The 21,107-nt window shown below is 38.1% G+C and overlaps 2 protein-coding genes across 2 annotated transcripts in view; both read right to left on the minus strand.

Annotated features, from left to right (window-relative positions):
* Positions 1-11,223, minus strand: part of cspg4ba (chondroitin sulfate proteoglycan 4ba) — a 32,486-nt gene extending 21,263 nt beyond the window's left edge. Inside the window, exons 1-3 of the mRNA XM_084945809.1 lie at positions 10,954-11,223; positions 7,284-7,447; positions 46-3,615 (exon numbers count right to left, since the gene is read on the minus strand). Of these exons, the coding sequence (XP_084801935.1) occupies positions 46-3,615; positions 7,284-7,447; positions 10,954-11,044 (3,825 nt within the window). The 5' untranslated portion in view covers positions 11,045-11,223. The remainder of the gene's footprint in view (positions 1-45; positions 3,616-7,283; positions 7,448-10,953) is intronic.
* Positions 11,224-12,384: 1,161 nt separating this feature from the next.
* LOC146376461 (uncharacterized) lies at positions 12,385-17,450 on the minus strand. Its single transcript, XM_084945810.1, has 8 exons — positions 17,425-17,450; positions 15,067-15,136; positions 14,817-14,937; positions 14,481-14,684; positions 14,182-14,265; positions 13,683-13,824; positions 13,029-13,191; positions 12,385-12,903 (listed from the first exon to the last, which is right to left on the minus strand). Exons 4-8 carry the CDS (start codon positions 14,535-14,537, stop codon positions 12,669-12,671), a joined length of 681 nt encoding a protein of 226 aa, XP_084801936.1. The 5' UTR covers positions 14,538-14,684; positions 14,817-14,937; positions 15,067-15,136; positions 17,425-17,450; the 3' UTR covers positions 12,385-12,668.
* Between the last annotated feature and the right edge of the window lie 3,657 nt (positions 17,451-21,107).

Below are 21,107 nucleotides of genomic sequence, written 5' to 3' on the forward strand. Positions count from 1 at the left end.
TGAATGCTTCAAAGAAATTAAAGTTCTTTAAATGAAAATACTCACCTCTAGTTTAGTTTCATCAATCTTTGCTGGTTTTCCCTCTTCCACCAATAAAATATCATGATGCTGTACAATGGGAGGTCTCTGATGACTTTCCAGGTAAACCTTCACATTGACCCTGCTTGTGAGCTGAAGACTTTTAGCTTTCACCGTTATGTTGAAATAGTCTGTCAGATATTTGCTGTCATTGTGCCGATAGCGGATCAGCCCTGCTTTTAAGTCAGCTTGTGTGAATGTCACAACGGTTGTTTCATTGCGGTAAAGACTTCCATGCTTTGGACCATCATCCAACTTGAAGATAACCTCCTTGTCATCTCGGATGTCCAGATTTGACATTACACTATAATTGCTGGTGGAAAAGACCACTGAATGACCTTTCTGGACCAGCAGGCCGGTGTTATTGTCGACTTTCAAGAAAGGGTCATGTGCACTGATGTGTAAAAGGCCTGACACAAAATGTTTTCCATCGGAGATAAAAAGTACAAATCTGCCAGAGCTCACACCTTTGTGAATGAACAGCACCCGCTTTTCTTCTAAATCCTTCTGTCGAAACTGGAACAGCCGATAAGTGGTGTCATTTACCAGCACGAGGTCTCCCATTGGGATACCACGTCGAGTGTAAACCAATTGATCGTCATCAAAGTCAGAGTCGGCATCTTGATATTGCAGATCTTCAGTAGTGAGTAACTTCTGTCCATCCCTTACTACGTGGAAAACTTTATCAATTACACGTACTGGTTTTTGGTCATTTAGCAGCTGAATGGATATGTTAAAAACACTTTCCTTGGAGCCAGGTTCATCTTCTGCAATAAAAGGTTTGAATCCTTGGGTGGTGGAGGCTATGAAAGTGAATTCATCTTGAGTCGTTTCACTGTCATCATGGACATATATTATACGTTCCTCTAAAATATCTTTATTACTAAAGGTTAAGATGTTGTCATAGCTAGCATTGGAATTTGACTGACTTATACGGGCTAGCTTTCCATGTTTTGGGCTGTTTATAACTGTATAAAACATATCCTTTGTGCTCAGAGTCTCTGCAAAGAGCTCATCTTTGGTGATAAGCTTACTTTCTCCCTCCTGAAGTGAGAGTCCTGCATTTCTAATAAACACGCTGTTAACATCAGCCTTAATAGAAAACTGAAAATCATAGTTCTGTGACTGAGCATGTTTGGAAACCAGATGAAATTTGAATCTGTCAGTTGTATCTTGGTAAGGTCTGTCAACTAGCTCGTAATGCACTTTTAGATCTGTTACATCTCTTTGGCTAAAGGTGGAGTTCTTCTTTAAGACTGTGGTGTTGAGAAGTAATTTCCCTTTCTTTGGTGTAGTGAGAACCCGAAAATATAGGTCATCCTCTGAGAGAGTCACACCTTCAGTTGTGGCAAAAAGACACTCTGAGTTTAGTGTCACTTTCCTCACTTTATCCAAATCTATCATAGTGTTTCTCACCAGGTGGTACTTTACCCACTTCACAGTGATTGGGAACAAGATTTCAGTGGTTTCCCTTGCAGCCACATTAACTTTACACTTGAAGTAATCAGTGGGATTAGATGTCTGGATGTCTTGGAAAGTACTAACATATCTCAAGCGCTCCTTTTCTAAAAGCCTTTGTGAAAATGAATCAGTATGCCTCCATTCACCACTTGAGTGAAGTCTCTGGAGTTCTCCATACTGAGGTGGTTCAATGACATCGTATCGAATGTCTACAACCTGGTTCACAGCATTTGTTTGCACAGCCAGCTGCTTTGAGCCAATAATAGCAGTTTCTCCTTGAATGATATCAAGGCCTGTGTTGTTAGCAATCTTATACTCGAGTGCTACAGCCATAATTCTTAAAACTACAGTGTTGCTGACCTTTTCCCCATCACTAACTCTCAGAACTATCCTTGAGTTTCGAACCCCTGTGTGAACGTAGTACACCCTCAGTTGGTCTAAGTCTGTATATGAAAATGAGGTCACTGCCTTGCCTGGGTTGCTTTCAACTTCCAAGTATCCTGCATCAGCATTCAAGTTCCCAAGTACAGAAAAGAAAAGGTCTGTGTAATTGCTGTCAATGTCTGTTGCCATCAAAACATCAGTGGTGAGGCGTTTCTTTGAGTTCTCCAGCAGAACAAAGAGATTTCCTTGAGGTAGACTCAACTCAGGTGCATCATTAGTGGATGTCACTGAAATATTGTAGCGGTACTGTTTGGTGCCCTTTAAATAATCAGGAACTTGCTTTCGACTACTAGAAAAAATTGAAAACATGAAAAAATCATCCGGTTCCTCTGAGCCTCCGTGGATGTACATCACTCGCTCATGCCAAAGGTCCAACATGCTGAAAGTATTCTCCTCTTGGTCCTGATCGACATCAAGCCTTATCTGACCTCGAAGTGGTTGCTCCTCTATCCGAAACACAATTTGAGACTGTCGAATGCCAAGTTTTCTAAAGTCCAAGAGAACCTTGATGTGTTTGGCTTCAAGAGATGCTCGACCACCCTCTTGGACTATAAGGTTTTTAAGCTGCACAAAATTGAAACCATACCTTCTGTCCAAGCCCCATGCAAGTGTGGACATATCAATCGATGGTGTTGGTGTTATCAAGTGAAAAAGAGATCCTGGAGTATTTGTTGGATTCAAAGCAGTTGGTGGATCTGATTCTTTCTCTGGCTCACAACCAACTGATATATCTTTGGTGACTACAGCATTAGAGAGACCCATCTTAACTCTGTTAACTGCAACGTTCTTTAGACATCCTTTGAAGGAACCTCCCCTGGCACGCTTTCCAGATACAGAGACAAGCCCCATCTTTTTGACTTCAGATCTTGTGCCATCATCGATGCCTCCAACAAAAAGATAACCTTCAAGCTGGAGCGCTTTTGGGTGAGGGATAATGCCAGATTTCACCATCTCTCCATCAATAGTTAGTTCAAGGCTTTTGGAACTGAAATATAACTTGATGGAATGCCATTTTCTGTCATTGATGAGCGTGAGTGAACGAAGCTCAGTTTTGGTTCCACCTGTTCCAACAACAGCCACAAGCAAACCGTCCTGAATCTCCAGAGCCACAAACTTCTCCTCTCTGGCTGCATTGTACAGGATAATTCCCTCTTTAGCTGAAGTGTGCACAACGCACTCAAATACAGCCTCCTGCTCAGTAATCCAGGTTGGAAGAGAAATGTAAGCCCTTGAGCTGAAGAAACTGATAGGGTCCTCTTCAGTGGCAAAGAACTGGGGACAGCAGCCTAAAGACACTTCATAAACATTCTTGTATCCGGTATATGGTCTCAGTGATGACAGCAAGTCACGTTCATTGAAAAGTACATCATCCATGCAGCCTCGGAAGCAAACTGGGTCTCTGGGTAGGTAAGGTCTATCCAAGCCCCCTGAGCCTCCAACATAGAGACCATCTGTGTTGAGACTGTAATGGGGACCTGGCACCTTTACACTGCTGTGAGAGTTTGAGTCAACAGTAAGAGTGATGTTGAGCTGCACATGATGGACTTCCACATGGTGCCAGGCCAGATCGTTGAGATGGGTTCCCCGGTCTGATTCTAACATCTGCTCCCCCGATCCAAGATCCAATTTCAGCTGGGAGAAAGAACAAAAACAACTGGATTACAAAATATGACATTTTACGAAATATTATGCAAATGCACAGAGCAACTTAAGGAGGAAATTAAGTAAATTTAGGCTTATTATTACATTACAATAAAAAAGTATTTGCTCCCACCCTGATTTCTTTTTTAAATATTTGCTATACTTTAATGTTCCTGATCAAACAGTATTTTCTATTAGATAAATAGAAAGCAGTTTTTAAATGAAAATTTTGATAATTTAAGGGGAAAAATATTCAAACTTACATGGGCCTATGTTAAAAAATAATTGCATAATATAGCAGGACAATGATTGGAAGCATATTACCTCAGAAATAGCTAAAGAAAACAAAACTAAATTAAAAAAAACCCTCTTCAATGTGGCTGAATTAACACAATTCGGCAAAGAAGAGTGGGCAAAAATTCCCCCAGAATGATGTGACTCATTGCCAGTTACTGCAAATGCTTGATTGTAGTTTTTGCTGGCAAGGGTGGCACAACCAGTTATTAGGTTTAGGGGGCGATTACTTTATCACATATGGCTTGGATAGCTTTTTAAATAAAACCATCAATTAAAGACAGCATTATGCATTTACTCAGGCTATCTTTATCTAATATTAGATGACATCAAACATCTAAGTGTGGCAAATATGCAAAAAAAAAGTTGGATGGGTATAAAATACTTTTTCTAACTTTTCACTTTTTCCAATACCCTTTTTAAAAATATATATATATCCCACATTAAATATGACTCATTGCTAGGAATGCTAGTAGTAGTATGCAGGTCCAGCATGTGGCTCCAGACCGATTACCTCAGGAAATACTGAATGCACTGCCATGAAAATTTGGTTTATGGTCCCCGAAGGTTGACACTACTGACTTCAGCGACTGTGAAGACCTATCAACTTTTCTCTAAGGACTTTATTTTATGTTTGTTTAGTTTAACACAGTTTGACATCACTGTGACACAAACACTTACAGCATATAAAGTCTTAACTTTAATGACCCAACAACAGATATAGACATTGTTGGTTCTTAAAACAAGGATCTTGATATATTTAGTGATATCCAGAATACTTTGATAAATTGAACACCATCAGGAGTTTAACATAAATTAAACAGACATTCATGGATGAACTTTGATAACTTTAGTGACTCCTTAAATTTTTATCCAGTAATGCAAAACCACTTTTGTGCCCAAGTACATGTTGTTTGGTATGATCATACAGTCGTTATTGAAAATAATATTTTAATACAATCTAAAATTGTTTATACAGTGGTACACATGTAAAATAATAATTCTTGAAATATTTTCATTGTATAAGCAAAAGTAGAGAACCCTGAAGGAGAAGCAAGATTTAAATTGCTTATTTTCCATGATGTCACCTGTGATTATAACAGTGAGCTTTGTCTGTCGTTTAAAGCAGGAAGAGCACTATTATCTTTTTGCCTTTAGCTATGTCCTCAGAGAATCACATCACCTTCTCAAACTAATGCACCATTTAGATGATGTGCTTGTCAAGGCTTGCTGTTCAGTCGCCACTATTCATGGACTGGTTTCCGGGAAGCGACGCTCATGTCTGACTCACACGAAATGAGACCCCAAGCCAGAGGAAAACTTGTGTGACGGAACCAATAAAACAAAACAAACCCCTAAAATGGTAACCAGTGCCAGTTTATGAACACGGAGTTCGCTCCTCGTGCTTACTAAGGTACAACTCTGCTACACAGTTGTCAGTGTGATTCATTCCCAGCAGCGAAAGTCTAACACAAATAGATGCTTAGTCACAGGGATTTCTCTAGTCTGAAGCAGAAACGCTCTAATACATATCTGACGACTTCCTATGTTTCCTATGAATGTGTCTACTTACAAAAAAGGCTTCTGGCAGTATATCTGTGCATTCTGTATGCTGATTTAGCCTGGTAGGGCTGCTTCCAAGATGCTTTAGAAGCTATCTTCAATGGACATTTTGATTTACCTTTAAATTCTCCCTGCAAAGCTTCTGTTACAGGACTTGCTTGTGGCACAAGCTTATCTTTAATTACTAAATTCCTGTGTAAACCTAATGTACACCTACATTTTGATAAATACAAAATAAATCCCAAAAGGTGGCAATTAATGCTATATTTAACCACATACAGCTTCCTTTTAATGTAAAACTGTTGCTGAAACATGATATTTCATTGTTTTCCACTCCAGTAATTAAGGCTCATTCTAGTATGAAATTCAGAACCCAGAGAAACAGGAACCAATAAGCTTTGTGAAATAATCATTATTACAATAACAGATCAGTGAAAAAAAAATCTGTATGATACATGTTTGAATACATTTGACTTTCATTCACAGTTTACACAAATTTATTTATAAAAGCGTTTGATTTTTTAACAGACTAAGTTTTGTAGGCTGAGTTTAAGAGGACAGCTCATGATGGAACAGAACAAAAGCCACTGGAGTGTAGATATATAAGTTTAAGATTAGACTGATGACAATATTTGAACAACAATGTTAAGGTCACTTAACTGTGCATACCTTCTATATCAGCGGTCCCCAACCTTTTTTGCGCCACGGACCGGTTTATGCCCGACAATATTTTCATGGACCGGCCTTTAAGGTGTTGCGGATAAATACAACAAAATAAAACTAGTACCGGTACCGAAAAAAATAAAATTTATTCATAACACACGTGAAAAGACCCAGGAAAACCGAGTAAACGATAACAAAATAACGCTGAAAACCGATAAAAACCCTGAAAACTATACATTTCACACCTGAGCCTCAACTCTCGCGGCCCGGTACCAAACGACTCATGGACCGGTACCGGTCTGAGGCCCGGGGGTTGGGGACCGCTGTTCTATATTACATTACATTACTTATTATAGAATATCGGGTAAAGAACAATACGCTAGTTAGAGATGGGATGACTAACTCATTCAATAGTTGCAATGACAAACAATTTTGTGATATTTCATGTTTTATTCTTGGACTCTACTATAGGTCTGCATGATTGATGGTTTAAAATAATCCGTATTTATTACATATTGGGCTTTGGTGCCTTTGGTCCTTTGTTACACGGAAGCAGTTGGAAGTAGATTTCTGGGGGTATATCATGAAGAGCTATAAGAAGAGGGAATAAAACTGTCTGAAATGGGGAATTTAAAGGAGTCTGAAGTCTGAACTTTTGGCTCACAGAGATTACTTGCACATATATTGGCCTCATTACTTTGGCCATGTTTAATATGAGCATCCACAATTGTAACAGACGTGTGTTTCACTGTCATCCAGCCTCTCAATCATGTGGTTTGAGTGACTAATCTGTCCATGATCTCAAAAATCTTTCATCATCTCGTTGTGTTCACTGTGACAAGAAGTGACTGGTATGGCAGTAAGACTCAGCTCACACCACACAGGCTTGTCAGCTTGTGTCAACGCGTTCAGAGACTGACACTGTCAACAGAGACAGAGCCACAGCTAATGGTGACGAATGTTTGTTTGTCCATAATGCACATACATGTAGTCAGACACAAAACGTAAAAACTGGATGTTGTGCATATAGCATACTGTGTGTGTGTGTGTGTGTGTGTGTGTGCGCGTGTGTGCGTGAACGTGTGAAATTATATGCCTGAACACATATGCTCATGTGCTGGAGCCATGGATGTACCCACCTGCAGGCGACCCGTGTGGAGCTCTAGTAAAAAGTAGTGGGTCTGTCCAGCGGCGAGAAACAGCAGGCCATTTGTGCTCGAGGTTCTGAAGCGAATGCGGAGCATGTTACGGTTGGACGACTGTCTCGCCTTGAGCTGTACAAAGCCGTCACCATAGAAGGAAGCTGTGAGAGGAAAAGGGATTGGAAAAAAAAACCTAGAGACTTAGAGGAAGAGTACATGTCCTCAATTTTGGTGTCTTTTTTCAGGCTAACTCACAATTATTTAAACTGAGCCGAGTACAAGAGAGAACTGGGACAGGAAGTAGAGTAGCAGTGATTACAACAAACAGAGCAAGTCAAGTCAAGCATTGTGGTCTTAATACAGTCGACATGTGACATTTAGATATAAAAGCCAGCATAATTATCATCAAAGCTGTTCTTTACAAGTGAGCAGACAGTGTATAAGTGGGAAGGGCACACACAGAGCTTTACACCACACGCTGCGCACAAATTATACCTCACCTGATTTCAAAGACTTGTCAGATTCTCTGGATCTACTGAGTTTAGCCTTCGCGGTGGGCTAGTTGCACTTAAAAGGCGCCATGCATTCAATTACAACAAGAATACAATTATTGCAGCTTTAAAACGTTACCTATAGAATAATAACCACCTTTAAGACGAAACTAAACTCAAGCCTGCAGAACTGCAGGTTTATCTCTCGTTAGTAGCTGTAGGAGAAAGTTGTTCATGGTTTCTCTTAAATGTATAGCAGTTACATATGTTGACTTTAATGCCATAACAGCAGTGTACAAACTGAGGCAGTGGATGTGGAGGAGGCTTGCGGGAAGTCCGTCATGTTCGGGCATGCCCTGCCCTGACAGGAACCTTCAACCTGAACATGAAAGGCTCTGACGTCCCCACATTGTCTGTGGCCCCATGTTCCAGAAACAGCGTGGCGGACGGACCCAGCTGTTTCTTCTACATCACCTCCCTGCCATTTCACATCACCCTGTAATCTGGGCTAACATGCTCTGAAGCGTTTTTGTCTGAGCTTCCATGCCCGGGCACCACCAGTTCAGTTTTTAATGAGCTCCAGAGTCCCCAGCATATTGAATGGTTAACAAACTGAAGAAATGTGGCCATTCTACATTTGATTTCCCCCCCCCTGCTGCTAATGAGCTAAAGTGCTCAGTGGGGGAAGCTAGATAAAGTTAATGTGTGCCCATGCATTACTCCGCCTCCTAAAAGGGTTAATGCACTAATGTGCAGTTTGCTTAAACTGATCCACTCTGTGTGGACCGTGCAATATTTTCTTTTAAGCAATTCGATCAGTTAAGCATGTTAATAAGCCCTTGAGGCACATTAAGATACAATAATCAATGAGAATGAATTTAAAATATAAACAACCAGAGAAAGGAAAACAAAATAAAACTTAGTTTGTATAACTGAGATGGAGCTTTAACACATCTAGGCCATACGTGCTGTTGCTTCATTTAGAAATTCTATACATAGATATATTTAAAATCATACACATTCTTATTTTGTTAACCTAAATTTATACAATTTTGGCTTGCTTCACATGTTAACAGCCAACTCTTATTTACTCCCCGCAAACAAAAGTCCAGACTTTAAGTGTCAACTAATGCTATTTTGTCAACCATGAGCTAAATCATCTGGTTAATATAATGTCTAGTAATTAAAAAAACCAACACAAACAACCACGATATACTTACTTATTATTTAATAGCTCAAAGGAAACTAAAATGATTGTCCCTATTGTGAAGCCAGAACTACGGTGGCCCCTAGAGACAAAGCACGTACAAGTTCCAAATAGCACGTACAAACTCCAAAACACTTACAAATTCCAAAGCACGTAGAAATTCCAAAGCATGTACAAACTCCAAAACACATACAAAATCCAAAACACCTACAAACTCCAAAGCACAAACAAATTCCAAAGCTGAAATGAAATTAACTGACCAGTAACCAACCTAAGTTTGAAACCCTGTTTAGATGCAACTGTTAAATGTAGCTGGAAGTAAACAAAAACTGATACCCACAAAGGCATCCAGCCTTACTTATCTCTATTTATTTGTCCCGTGCCATTCATCTTCATGGTTCTGTGTACATAACAAGGAATAAGCACTTCCCAAAACTGTTCAAGAGGAATGCACGAACATTTTTCTCTTAAATTCACAAGGATGGACATGCATGCTCAATTGTATTTTAGCGTCATCAAGATGACGTTTAAGTCATATGACTGAAAGTCGTGTTTAGTTAAAACAAAAGGGTCAGAACCTCCCCATCACTGCATCTCCCAGTTTGCTTGTGAGGAAGTGGATTCTTGATCAGATGAAGACTGATGCCCCCCCCCAAAAAAAAGTAAACAAGCATTTTGACATGACCAAAAGTTGGAATTTTTGAGGGAATGTTAATTAAAGAGCACTGCAGACTAACCAGAAAACAATACCCATGTGACTGTGCTCCTGAAACAGGAGGTTTTGAATGTTGCTCTATAATCTAGATTTCAGCAGGGTTAGTTTCTGTGCATTAAGGACATTTTCTAAGAGATTTCACAAACTGCTTTTTCAACAACAAAGCCAGAGAACACCTAACAGTTAATTTTAGGGGCGACAGCAGTGCTTGTCACTGCCTGTGTGCTCAGTTTATACAATAAATCAGAAATGCAACTTGACTGAAGTGCCTGTTTGGGTTTTTCGTGGACTCTCTGTTGCCCTTGCTTGTTTCATAATGCAATGACAGTAGAGATGGAAAAAAAAAATAGAAAACATCCGGAAATCCACTGAAGTAAAGCAAATATCTATACAGTACTCATGTGCAAAGAAGGATATAGTATGTGAGAGTCACTCTGAAATAATTCCTGAGGCCAAAGCCTGGATGAACTCTGAATTTAGATGACACATGTCCGGGATCAAATCATTCAAATGAGCTAAGGAATGCTCACATGAATGCAAATAATGTACAGCTAAACTGAAAATCACATCTCCCTCCCTTTAGGTCTCCTAAGGCAGCAACAACTGTCCATTTCTTTGAATTTAATTGAGTGTGCTACTGTCACAGTCTGATAGTTCTTCCACTGCAGTGGGCATCACACTCCTATTTCTGCTGCGGTCTCTGATCATATCAGACTACTGTGGGCGTCCATACATGCACAGATTATAAGAATGGGTGGGGGTTACTTAAATGAGAGGTATACTGATGTTTTCAGCTGAGTTAATATAAAAGAAATCACAGGGTTGTGCTGTTTAAAGACTAAACGAACTGCTATTGTTGCTGGGAGGAATCGTGACACTGCAGCCAAAAGACCCTGCAGCCTACCCTCTATCACATCGTGTTTAATCCTGTTAAACTCAGGTCAACATTTTAGGACCTGTGATGCAGAGTAACGCAATATTATGTACCGAAATCAGTCAACAAACTACTGTTAAGTGATAATAAGCATTAGTGCTGTAGTTTATCACAGCCAACAAATATGGTGAACTGCACGCACAAGTACGAGGTATTTATAAACTGTTAATCACAGCCAGAGACTACAAACTAAAAACAGCGAAACAACTCTTCAAATTTAACAAGTGAAAGATTAAAACACCCTGCCACTGAACGCATCATTAAATAAACGTATCTCTGTCGTTTTCATTTGATAAAGTCAGATAAGTTGCAGTTGTTACCTCCTGACGCCAAATGGACAAGAAGCGACCACCAAAGCAGACCACAGAGCCACAACTTCTTCTTCTGGGTGTTTTTCCCAACAGATTCCATCTTCCTTGTCTCGGTAGAAACGCTAATGTTTAGCCGGCAGTGGAGTCACATATTTACAGACTGGTTTTCACTTCTTCGCGCTTCGCTAACGTGACATAAAGCGGCTAAAAACTGGTCGTCCAAGCAGTCAGAGAATGTGTGCACTGCCCAGACAGTCAGCAGGAGATCCTGAACTGAAGCTCCAACCGACCCTCGCCAAACTCCGCCTCGTGCGCGTGCGTACACGGGGAATTTCAAAATAAAAGCCAGGAGCGAGGGAAAACGCTGCTGGGTTATTCAAGAAAACGGCGGCAAGTGGAAACAAAGATTGAAAATGTAAACAGACATTTGGTGAGCACACAGTGAAGCTGAATTAGAGTCATTCGCCGTTATTAAAATGCAATCACGTTTAACCCAATATCTGGGAATCTATTTTAACCAAAGCATAATTGAAACTAATTAATGGGGAAAATGCTGCTGATAAGAGAACTAAAGAATTAAATGACCATTTGTTTGTTTGTTTGTTTTAAACATTTGTGCCCAAGCCACCTTAAAGGGCTAAAAGTTTCAAGGCACAACTGTTTTAATATCTAAAGAAAATTGGCTTAATATGGCCAAGTGTTTTCTGTTGACAGTTTTCAAGTGTTTTACTTGTGCTTGTGTGCGTGTTTACAGACAGGAGGAGGTGATCAGTTTTACCTCCTGGTTATATGTCAGGGAATCTGGTGTACTAATATAGTATGTTTAAATGCCAGTTATTACTTTTTTCCCTATGTATAATAATATTTGGTTGACAGAAGAATCCCAGAGAACACCTGGACTTGCCTTATGGCACAGTATTTGGGAGCAGCTACTCTAAATCATTTCTTTGTTTGACTAGCCCATAAGGAGTCCAAGACTCAGCTTAACATAACACTAGGCAGACACACTTAAACATTATAATCTATTGAGGGAAATTATGGCTATTTGGTATTCCAAGCATGAGTCCATTCCTTCTGCAGTCCAATCATAGAAAAAAAACTTTGAATGTTGTAAAATGTGCAGTTTAGCACACATCATCTCTGTGTTTTCTTTCCCGGTTTTTACTCAGTGAAATTCAAATGTTTGTAAGGCTGTTAAGCATGAATGTAACAAGTGCTTGTTACTGTCCTTACATGTAAATACACACATAATATACATCTAGCATTCAATCTTTGTAAATAAGATTTAGAACTTTTACATTTTAAGGCAATCAAGTTTGGGTTTTTTAGTCTGCATTGAAGATCTTAAGACATTTATGATGTTTTTGGTTGCCTGTGAAGCAATAATAATAAGTAATGACATGTTAACACAAGATAACATTTGAATGTAATATTTAATTCAATAATAGGTATTTTGTAACTGGATTTTAATATTGTGTGTAGCTTCCTAATAAACCCTACTGTTCTATAATTGATTTCACTTTGTGATTACTTATTTGACAGCACTATAAAGAGCATCTCTCCAAAATAATTAAAGTACTGTTAAAAATATTATATTAGTTTTATAAAATCAGAGCTTCAGAGAATCAAGTCAAACTCATAATTAAATGGTTGATTTTAATTTACAGTACAGTACAATTCAGCACATATTGGAGCTGTGTGAATACTTTTCTAATCACGTGCAGTCAGCAGGTACCCAGAAATTTTCTAAACTCTTCTTTGATGTATCTGTAGATTCGACGGTAGAGGCGTCTGTTTGACACCATGAGATCAACAGCAGTCTCAGTGTGGGCGACTCCATGAAGCACATTCAATGACATCTTAACAGAGCGCAAAGTGAGAAGCTCAGAGAATCGTATGGTAGATTCAGCAGGAACCATAATGTCATTGGTCCCATGGAGCAAAGCGAATGGAGGCAATCTGTCAGAATAAAAAGGACTGTAGTAAATAAATGTCTGTAGTGTGTTTGTGTTTCCAATAAAGAATTGATGTATTAGATTTCAGAATTGGTGTTAAACCCATTTTTTTAATCCTTTTCCACTCACCTGTTGACTTTGTCCTGGCTGAGCTTCTTTAGTAAGTGTGTTGGTGAGTAGTATGGAAAGTTTTTCACACCATTCATCGCTTTGTGCATGGGGGACACTCGTTCAACTCCTCGTTTCTGTTCATGCTCATAATGGTCCACGATATTGTAGACGCCACTCAGACCTGTCCGGTGAATATAAAACAATTAGTCTACCTTATTAAGAATAACAGGAAAGAAAGAGGTCATTTTTTGATTAAGTTGTTAATTTTCATATTTTTTAAATGTGAAAATATGAAGTACTTATAATAAAATAGTAATATGAGTAAATGTGTCTGTAGCTTAGGAGACAGAACAGGTCATCTGCTAATCAGATAGTTGGTGGTTTGATCCCTGGTTGGCTCTGTCTGCACAAATGTCTCTGATGCGTTCATCACAGTGTGAATATTAGATAAAAAAGCACTTAGACATAGAAAAATAATGTTTGTGGGAGTGCTTGAATGAGGCAAGTTACACAAAGTCTTTGAGTGCTCAGATAGAGTATAATACAATCTGGTAATATACAAAGGGTGAGACAAACATCACAATATTGAAATGTGTATATATTGAATCACTGTAGGAGAAGACCATTATGGAAAACAAATACTAATATTAAATGATGAACTTCATTTCTTACCAATAATTCCTCTTATCGAGAGCAAGACTTCCTGCTGCTTGCCTGGCTCTATGGAAAGCTCCTCTCTTTCTTCAACAAGAAACAGTGTGGTGAGTGTACACAAATGTGCACCTGCTGAATGCCCAATTAATACAATGTTGTCCTATAAAAAAAAAATACAACACAGAACAGCATGCTGTACGTGATTATACATTTTTACCTGCTGAAGATAAAGTTAATGCACAGATACACAATGATTTTATTTTTAAAAAGGCTCTGACGAAGATAAAGTACAAGCATGATTAGTCTGTATATAGGGGCTCAAAACTCAGCACTGCTTTAATTCTAGACCGACACAGCCGAGCAGCAGTGTTTTGGAGTTTTCCCTGGGCAGTGAGGAAGTTGATAAACATCAGAATATCAGGAGTCCTTGCATGCCTAGCTCTGTGCCTAGCACAGAGGTAACTGGTTCATTATTAATTTTTATAAAGAATACTTAAATAATACTAAGCTGTCTTACTTTGTCAAAGTTGAATTTCTCTCCATTCTGGTGGGCCCAAATCAAGCAGTCAGCGATATCTTGGACCATCCCTAAAACATCCCCCTGCCAGTCACAGTCAACCAAGAGTCAGTTTAGAAACAAGTTTATTATTTTATTAGTTTATTACCTTTTTTTTTTTTACCTAATTTAAATTCAATATGTATTTTATCAACTAACACACATATGCGATAAAATATTATCATTCATAAGTTATGATTCAAGGATGTTATGACTCATAACATCCTTGTGATTACTGTGTGTTGTTTAAAATCTCTCACCTTTGGATATGTGCAGTAATCAGGACAAATTACAGTTGCTTTCAGTTCTTCAGCCATCCGACTCCCCAGTAAACAGTAAGTGGACCTTTCTCCTGTGCCCCATGCACCTCCGTAGACAAATATTACCGCCGGTGATGGCAGCTTCCCTACATTTGGAGGGTGGTATAAGTCCAGCTTGTTGCCTCTGCGGCCGAACGTGATGCCCTGTTAAGCGTCCACACAAACAAACTGATTATTCACACATTCTTCAGCACTGACTTAACTGATAACGTCATTGATTGTAAATAATAATCAAGAAAACAGGTAGATTTTCTCAGCGAGTTATCCTTAACATACCTTTTCATAATACTTTAGATTCCTCTCATCATTATACCATGACTTCAGCTGAAAGTAAACTTTCCAATACTGCAGGTATTTGAGAAGATCAAGTGTAGCGAGGGTCAGACGATATATTCGCCTGATGAAGAGGCCAAAAGCGTAAATGAAAATTACAAACATACTGCTCAATGAGTGGGCCAATAAAACAAAAACATCAAACAAAACAAAAGACAATAAAGAAACATGTGTAAATTATTTTAAAATTTACCTTGGATTAAGACCTTCTATGTACTTCTTATACCCAGGCTTGTCAGGCCAACCATAAATCCACTGACAGGCTAAACAGATGGAGTACAGCAGGCCCACCAACATGACACCCACAGTCACAGATAGTGACATGTAATATTTTATATCAGACCTTTAAAAGCAACATATATTATGTTAAGATTCATTAAAAGTACACTTAGTTTGTGATCTTCAAGAGGATATACTTGAGAGGATCTTACATTCTTTATGGCTTTATCTTTCCTACCTGGAAACATAAAAAATATAAATTATAAGTAACAAAACATAAGTAATAGAAAACAGTATAAATTGTTTTCAGAGAAATGATGGCACAAAGTTACGATTGCAGCTTTCAGAAGTTTGTCATATTAAAGCTCATTTTGTAAAGACTTTTAGTTGTAACTACTTAATCTATAAGTTTAATGTTTTACTTAAGCCGTAATTATTAACAATATTAGGTCTTTTTCTGTTAACCCAGGCTTTCTGCTTTAGTCTCATTTCACATGCACATAAAAACGAGTTATTTGATGCTTCATTCACCCTCCTGTGCACAAAGGATCAAACTAAGCATCAGAGGCAAAAAGGCTTGAGTGCATGATGAGTGGAGTGGACATTCAAAGAAAAATCCACATAAATGACAGGACCAAAATTTTGACACCAGAAAACTGCATCGTGACGTGATGATGATGATGATGACATTTTTCACTACATCTTTCACAGGGTTTTAATGTTGTGGCTCATGAAGTAATCAAGCAATATTTATTATATGTAGGTTATTAAATAGCAAGGCAATCCTTAACCAAGTATTAAATTAATAACTAAGTGCCTTATTGAAGGCAAATTAGAAACATTTAAGACATTAATGGGCAAGACTTAGTATTTGGAAAGAAAGATTTTTAACCTGGATATGCATAAACTCATTTGCCATTTAAATCTGAAGGACACTTGTTCAGCCAATTACATGGCAGCAACTCAGTGCATGTAGGTATGTAGACATGTCAAGGTAGCCTGCTGATGTTCAAACTGGGCATCAGAATGAAGAAGAAAAGTGATTTAAGTGACTTTGAATGCGGCTTGGTTATTGGTGCCAGAAGGACTGGTCTGAGAAGTTCAGAAACTCCGGGGACTCACTGGGATTTACTGGGATTTTTCCACACAACAATCTCTCGGGTTTCTCTGGAGTGCAGAGAGAGCACAAACTTCCCCCTCCCCAGCCACCTTCTTCAGCTTATCCGGAGAAACGCTGAGTTGTTCCCAGGCCAGCCGAGAGATGTGTCTCAACCATGTTCTGGGTATACTATACACCCTTGGATCGCTTCAAGGCAGACTGAAAGTCTTGAGTTTCTCTGGCTGAAAATGTCTTCTTGATGTCAGAGGTCAAAGAAGAATGGACAGACTGCTTTGAGTTGATAGGAAGACAACAGTAATTCAAATAGCCACTCATTATAGCCAAGGTATGCAGAAGAGCACAGCAGGTTGAAACTTGAAGCAGATGAGCTACAGCAGCAGCAGACCACATAAGTTAAGAACAGGAAACTGAAGCTACATTTCACATAGGCCCACCGAAATACCCCAAAACAAAATCTGATGCTAAAAGAAGGTTTATTCAGTTACTAAATAGGTCAGTTTGTTGAGTTATGATATTTTTTGAGTAGAAGTCTGTTTAGTTTACCTCTTTTATAGGCCTACATATCTCATTTCTATTATTGTGTATTTTTGAAATAACCTCTTATCTTTTCTGGGATATAATAAAGAAACATATTTTAATGATTATATCTGTGCTTTAACGTTCTTGGCTGCTTGGTCCATTTGAAGGCAAATTTGAAGGCACTTATTAAAGTTGGCTGATGTGTGTATTTGTATTTAATGGCTTAGGACTTTCAGAACATTAGTACATGTTTTTTTTTTTACATAATTCACAAACACAAAACCATTTACTTATGAATAGCTTTCATAAAGAATTGGAATAGCTTAGTGATGGTTGTCCTTAAAATTGTACCACAGCACTCTCTAGTGGGGTTTTATAGGACGTACCAGCATTCAGAAAGGCGCTTTCACTCAAGAATAATTTTAAAAATCATATGAGCACTTAATAACTCTTGATAATAAACTGATAAACGCGATCTGTATATCAAATAGTTCTGGTATGAAATTTAATATAAGTTTTCTGTCACGTATTTTCGCAGTTCTCCTACCGTTGGACGTTTTGTTGCCAAAGCACGTTTGTCTTCTCTGTCACGACCTCGTTAGGCGAATGAGTAGAGGTGGAGGACAAATGCAAACAAAAACTAAATATATATCTATATGTAAAAAAAGAAGAAGAGCAGTGAAGAGAACCCACCTGCACTTAATAATGTCACTGCGGATGACTGAAGCACACGTCAACGTTCATACTGTGTTGTTTCATGCAGGTCAAGTAAACGAGAACCACAGAAGAAAAACAAACAACTTCAATGTAAAAGTTGAAATTCCATTTCTTGTCCCAGCTTACCCGAAGTGTAAATCAATTCACGACAATTCAAAAGGCTCGCAACACGGCAACAGATATTAGAAAGGGTAATGTAAGCGAACCTTAAACGCACTTCGACCCATTAGACCTGACATGAGCTTGATTTATGGCGCTTATCTGTGGTCTTCATGCAAGACAACTCGATAAGAAGACAATATTAGTACAGCACCATAATGTTCGTAGTTCCCCTGTAGGTTTAACAGCCCAATCATATCATATCAGCAGATTATGGAAATGGGAAAAGTGTTACAATTCATATTTACATTTATAGACCTGCCCCACGTTTGTGCCCCGTTTTCACGCAGGGTGTTCCACGTTAACTGTTTTTTAGGTGGTTAGATTTATTTACAGATTCCACTCTCCGTGCCCGCAGATTCGTCATTTTCACCGAGCAGTCAGCTCTGTCTGCCAGTGTGTCATGCAGTTTGACAAGATTAAAGACTTGGGCATTAAAAAAAAAAAAAAAAAAAGGTCCCCATCTCCTGCCCAAATGGATCAATATTATCTTCAGACAACAATTAAATTATTTTAATATAAAAAACAAAAGGCATTATAGTTTTTGCATGTTCCTACCATTATTTTAATTTTATTTTGACTTTTTGTTTCTTTACTTAGTTTTAGTCTTTATCACTTGTTATTTTATTTATAACAAATACCAGAGGCAAGATATGGAAAATGAGCATAGATATTACAGTTTAAGCAGAATTTTAGAAAGCAGTTGGCTCACAGGCGTTTAGACACCCGAAGCCTCACTTGAAATATCAATAAAACCCTAACCTTGCAGTTTGTGATAACAAATTTTTCCAAATGAACAAATATCAAAACTGAGGATACGCCATCTTTATTTTAATTTACTTTATTTTAGTTAGTTTCTTAAGTTCTCAAAATTATTTCAGTTATTTTTTTCCGAAGGTCTATTTTTTATTTTTTACTTTAGTTCACTAAAATGTTTTTTTTTTTTTTTCCCACATCACACATCATAACATTGAAATGTACTAATTTCCAGTGCTGTTTGGGGTGTGAGAACAGCCACTTTTAAATGGTTGGTTCCTCCCTAAAAGGCTGTTGGAAATTCATTAACGGTGTTTCATTTCAAATTTTAATGAATTTTCTTCCATCTGCAGCTCCAACCATTCCAAACTGCTGGAGCTGGCTTTGGTTTGGTAACGTTTGGCTAATTTCTCCAGATTTTTATTCACTCATCAACTTTCATTCTTCATTTCTGTATGAATCAATGCTGATTCATGTAAACGACTGGCAAATGTTTACTATGAAGAGTATATGTACACTTTATAAATAAAATAAAATTGAAAATAAATTGAATGAATATATTTGACATTTAGAAAAAAAAAATCTGTGGTCTTTCTTCAAAACTGATACAGCTTTTAATGATCCTAAATGTGTCCTTTGTTTGTTGGACAAAATACTAAATCCCAAAATAAAGTAGTGAGAGCACAAGTATAATTATCTTGCAGGTGCCATTTAATAACCATACAATAACTCATAATAAAGATTAGAGGTATTTGTGGTAACTTTCCTACATTAATCGGCCACTGTCCATAAGTAATTTATCAGTACATAAAATATGAGCACTGGCAGTGTATGGCCACTAGAGGGTGGTAGAATTATGTCACTTGCAACAAAATTTTTTCAGTCAAATCTGTTCAGAGACTGAAGCTAGAAGACAATAGTGAGTTAAGATGGAAAGATAAAATGAAGTATCATTATTAGTGGTTTGAAGCTTTAAGGACTACACAAATCAGGGATATTCTAGCCAAAGTACCGGGCAAAACACTGAACCCTGCCTTACTCTCTGATCCGTTAGAGAGGAAGTAATTAGACGTGGGGGGTACTTGTATAAAAGTGCTTTGTCAGAAATGTTCGGTGCTAATGTAATATGTTTGTAGTAAATTATCCCTACAAATGCAACTAATTATTACCCCTCTGTGTTGTATTAATGTCCATCTAGCATATCAGAGACATTCTCTATAAATTAAGGGGTTTTGCTGGCCCTGACCATGGAAAACCTTCACTTCAGCACTGCCAATTCAAGGAAAGCAGAGCTACTGTCCAACCTGAGGGTTATTGTTATAGTTGGCCACACAGAGCGGAGCCTCAAGCCTTGAGTTGGCGTGTGGTTCTTCCTCCGTCTGCCACAATGTGGGGAGTCCCAGGTGCTTTTTGTAAAGCTGCAGTGGAAATGAAGCCACTTAGTGAATGAGAGCCATTCAGCTGCACTGAGCGCACAGTCAGCCCATTCTGAATGCTGTGGTAACTATTCACAGCATTTGTCACTTACAGTTTAACACTATCATCAATTGAATTATGTCATGTAGAGTGATATAAACATATTAACACCTGACATTCATTCCTGATTCTGTGTGGTTGTAAGCTGAATACATTAGCTTTTGTTTTGTCATTAAGTCCATTAAAATTATTGGTCTTTTATTATTAGCGGAATGACATACCAGGAAGCCAAATACAGGAACCTGGGGGGATCTATTTGAACTAAAATAGGATTTATAATTAATATTCTGATATTATGATAGTAGAACTATATGTAGTCCATTACCACAACTGATTTAGAATTCAGGCCCCTCTTCTATGAGGTCATGTGATATTCCCAAACCAGCTGAAACTATAGGACATTGAGATTTGGCAGGAGTTTCTCACAACAGCTTTTATTTCTTTAGGTGTTTTTTGTGTAGTTTTTTTTGCAAACACAAGAAAGTGATCAGTTTATCTTGTCAAAGGCCAGACAGTGAATATGATGTGTAAAGATTTCATACCTCAGGTGAATCAAGTCCCACACCTCCACCCCCACCCACCAACCTGAGCTATGGTCTGATTCATGATCTGAGTGGCCTCATCCCTCAGGTCACTCACACACAGACTCCATACACCAACCAACTCCTTCCCCTTGTTTTGTATATATTCCTCTTGTTGGTTATTTATTCCCCTTGTCTTACTATTTTGATTTCCTGCACAGTTGATACAGAGCAAAGTTTTATTCTATTCTACATGCAGTACAAACATTTGACACACATTTTTTGTAAATAATGCTCAAAATTCGAACATTTTAAAGCAATTAAGTTTTACAGAACATGGTTACTATTGTTCTGCTTCTATTGTTTCAAAGTTATACTGGCTCAAAAATTTCTAATCATTCAAGACTTCCCAGAATATTTTGCTCTCTTTAAATACATGTATATCAAAAAGAGTGGCGGGTTAGATTTTAACACTATCACAAGATGTAACAACATTGAATTTTGGAATATTAGGCAGAATAATTTCAAGTAAGTGTAAAAATGATGACTGTACTTCATTTGTCAATAAAACTTGGGTTATTAATGTGCTGTTACAATATATTATACACGTACTTTTAGAGTATCAAATAAAACACTTGAAAATTCTCAAATTTGATAATTAAATAACAGCTACAGATTTGTTAACTGTATTCAACTTTTAATACTGTGTATCAGTGCAATTCTTAATAGCGCACATTTCTCCACAAC

The sequence above is a fragment of the Perissodus microlepis genome, chromosome 12 (assembly GCF_051167445.1).
Source record: "Perissodus microlepis isolate ML-2025 ecotype Zambia chromosome 12, ASM5116744v1, whole genome shotgun sequence".
NCBI lineage: Eukaryota > Metazoa > Chordata > Actinopteri > Cichliformes > Cichlidae > Perissodus > Perissodus microlepis.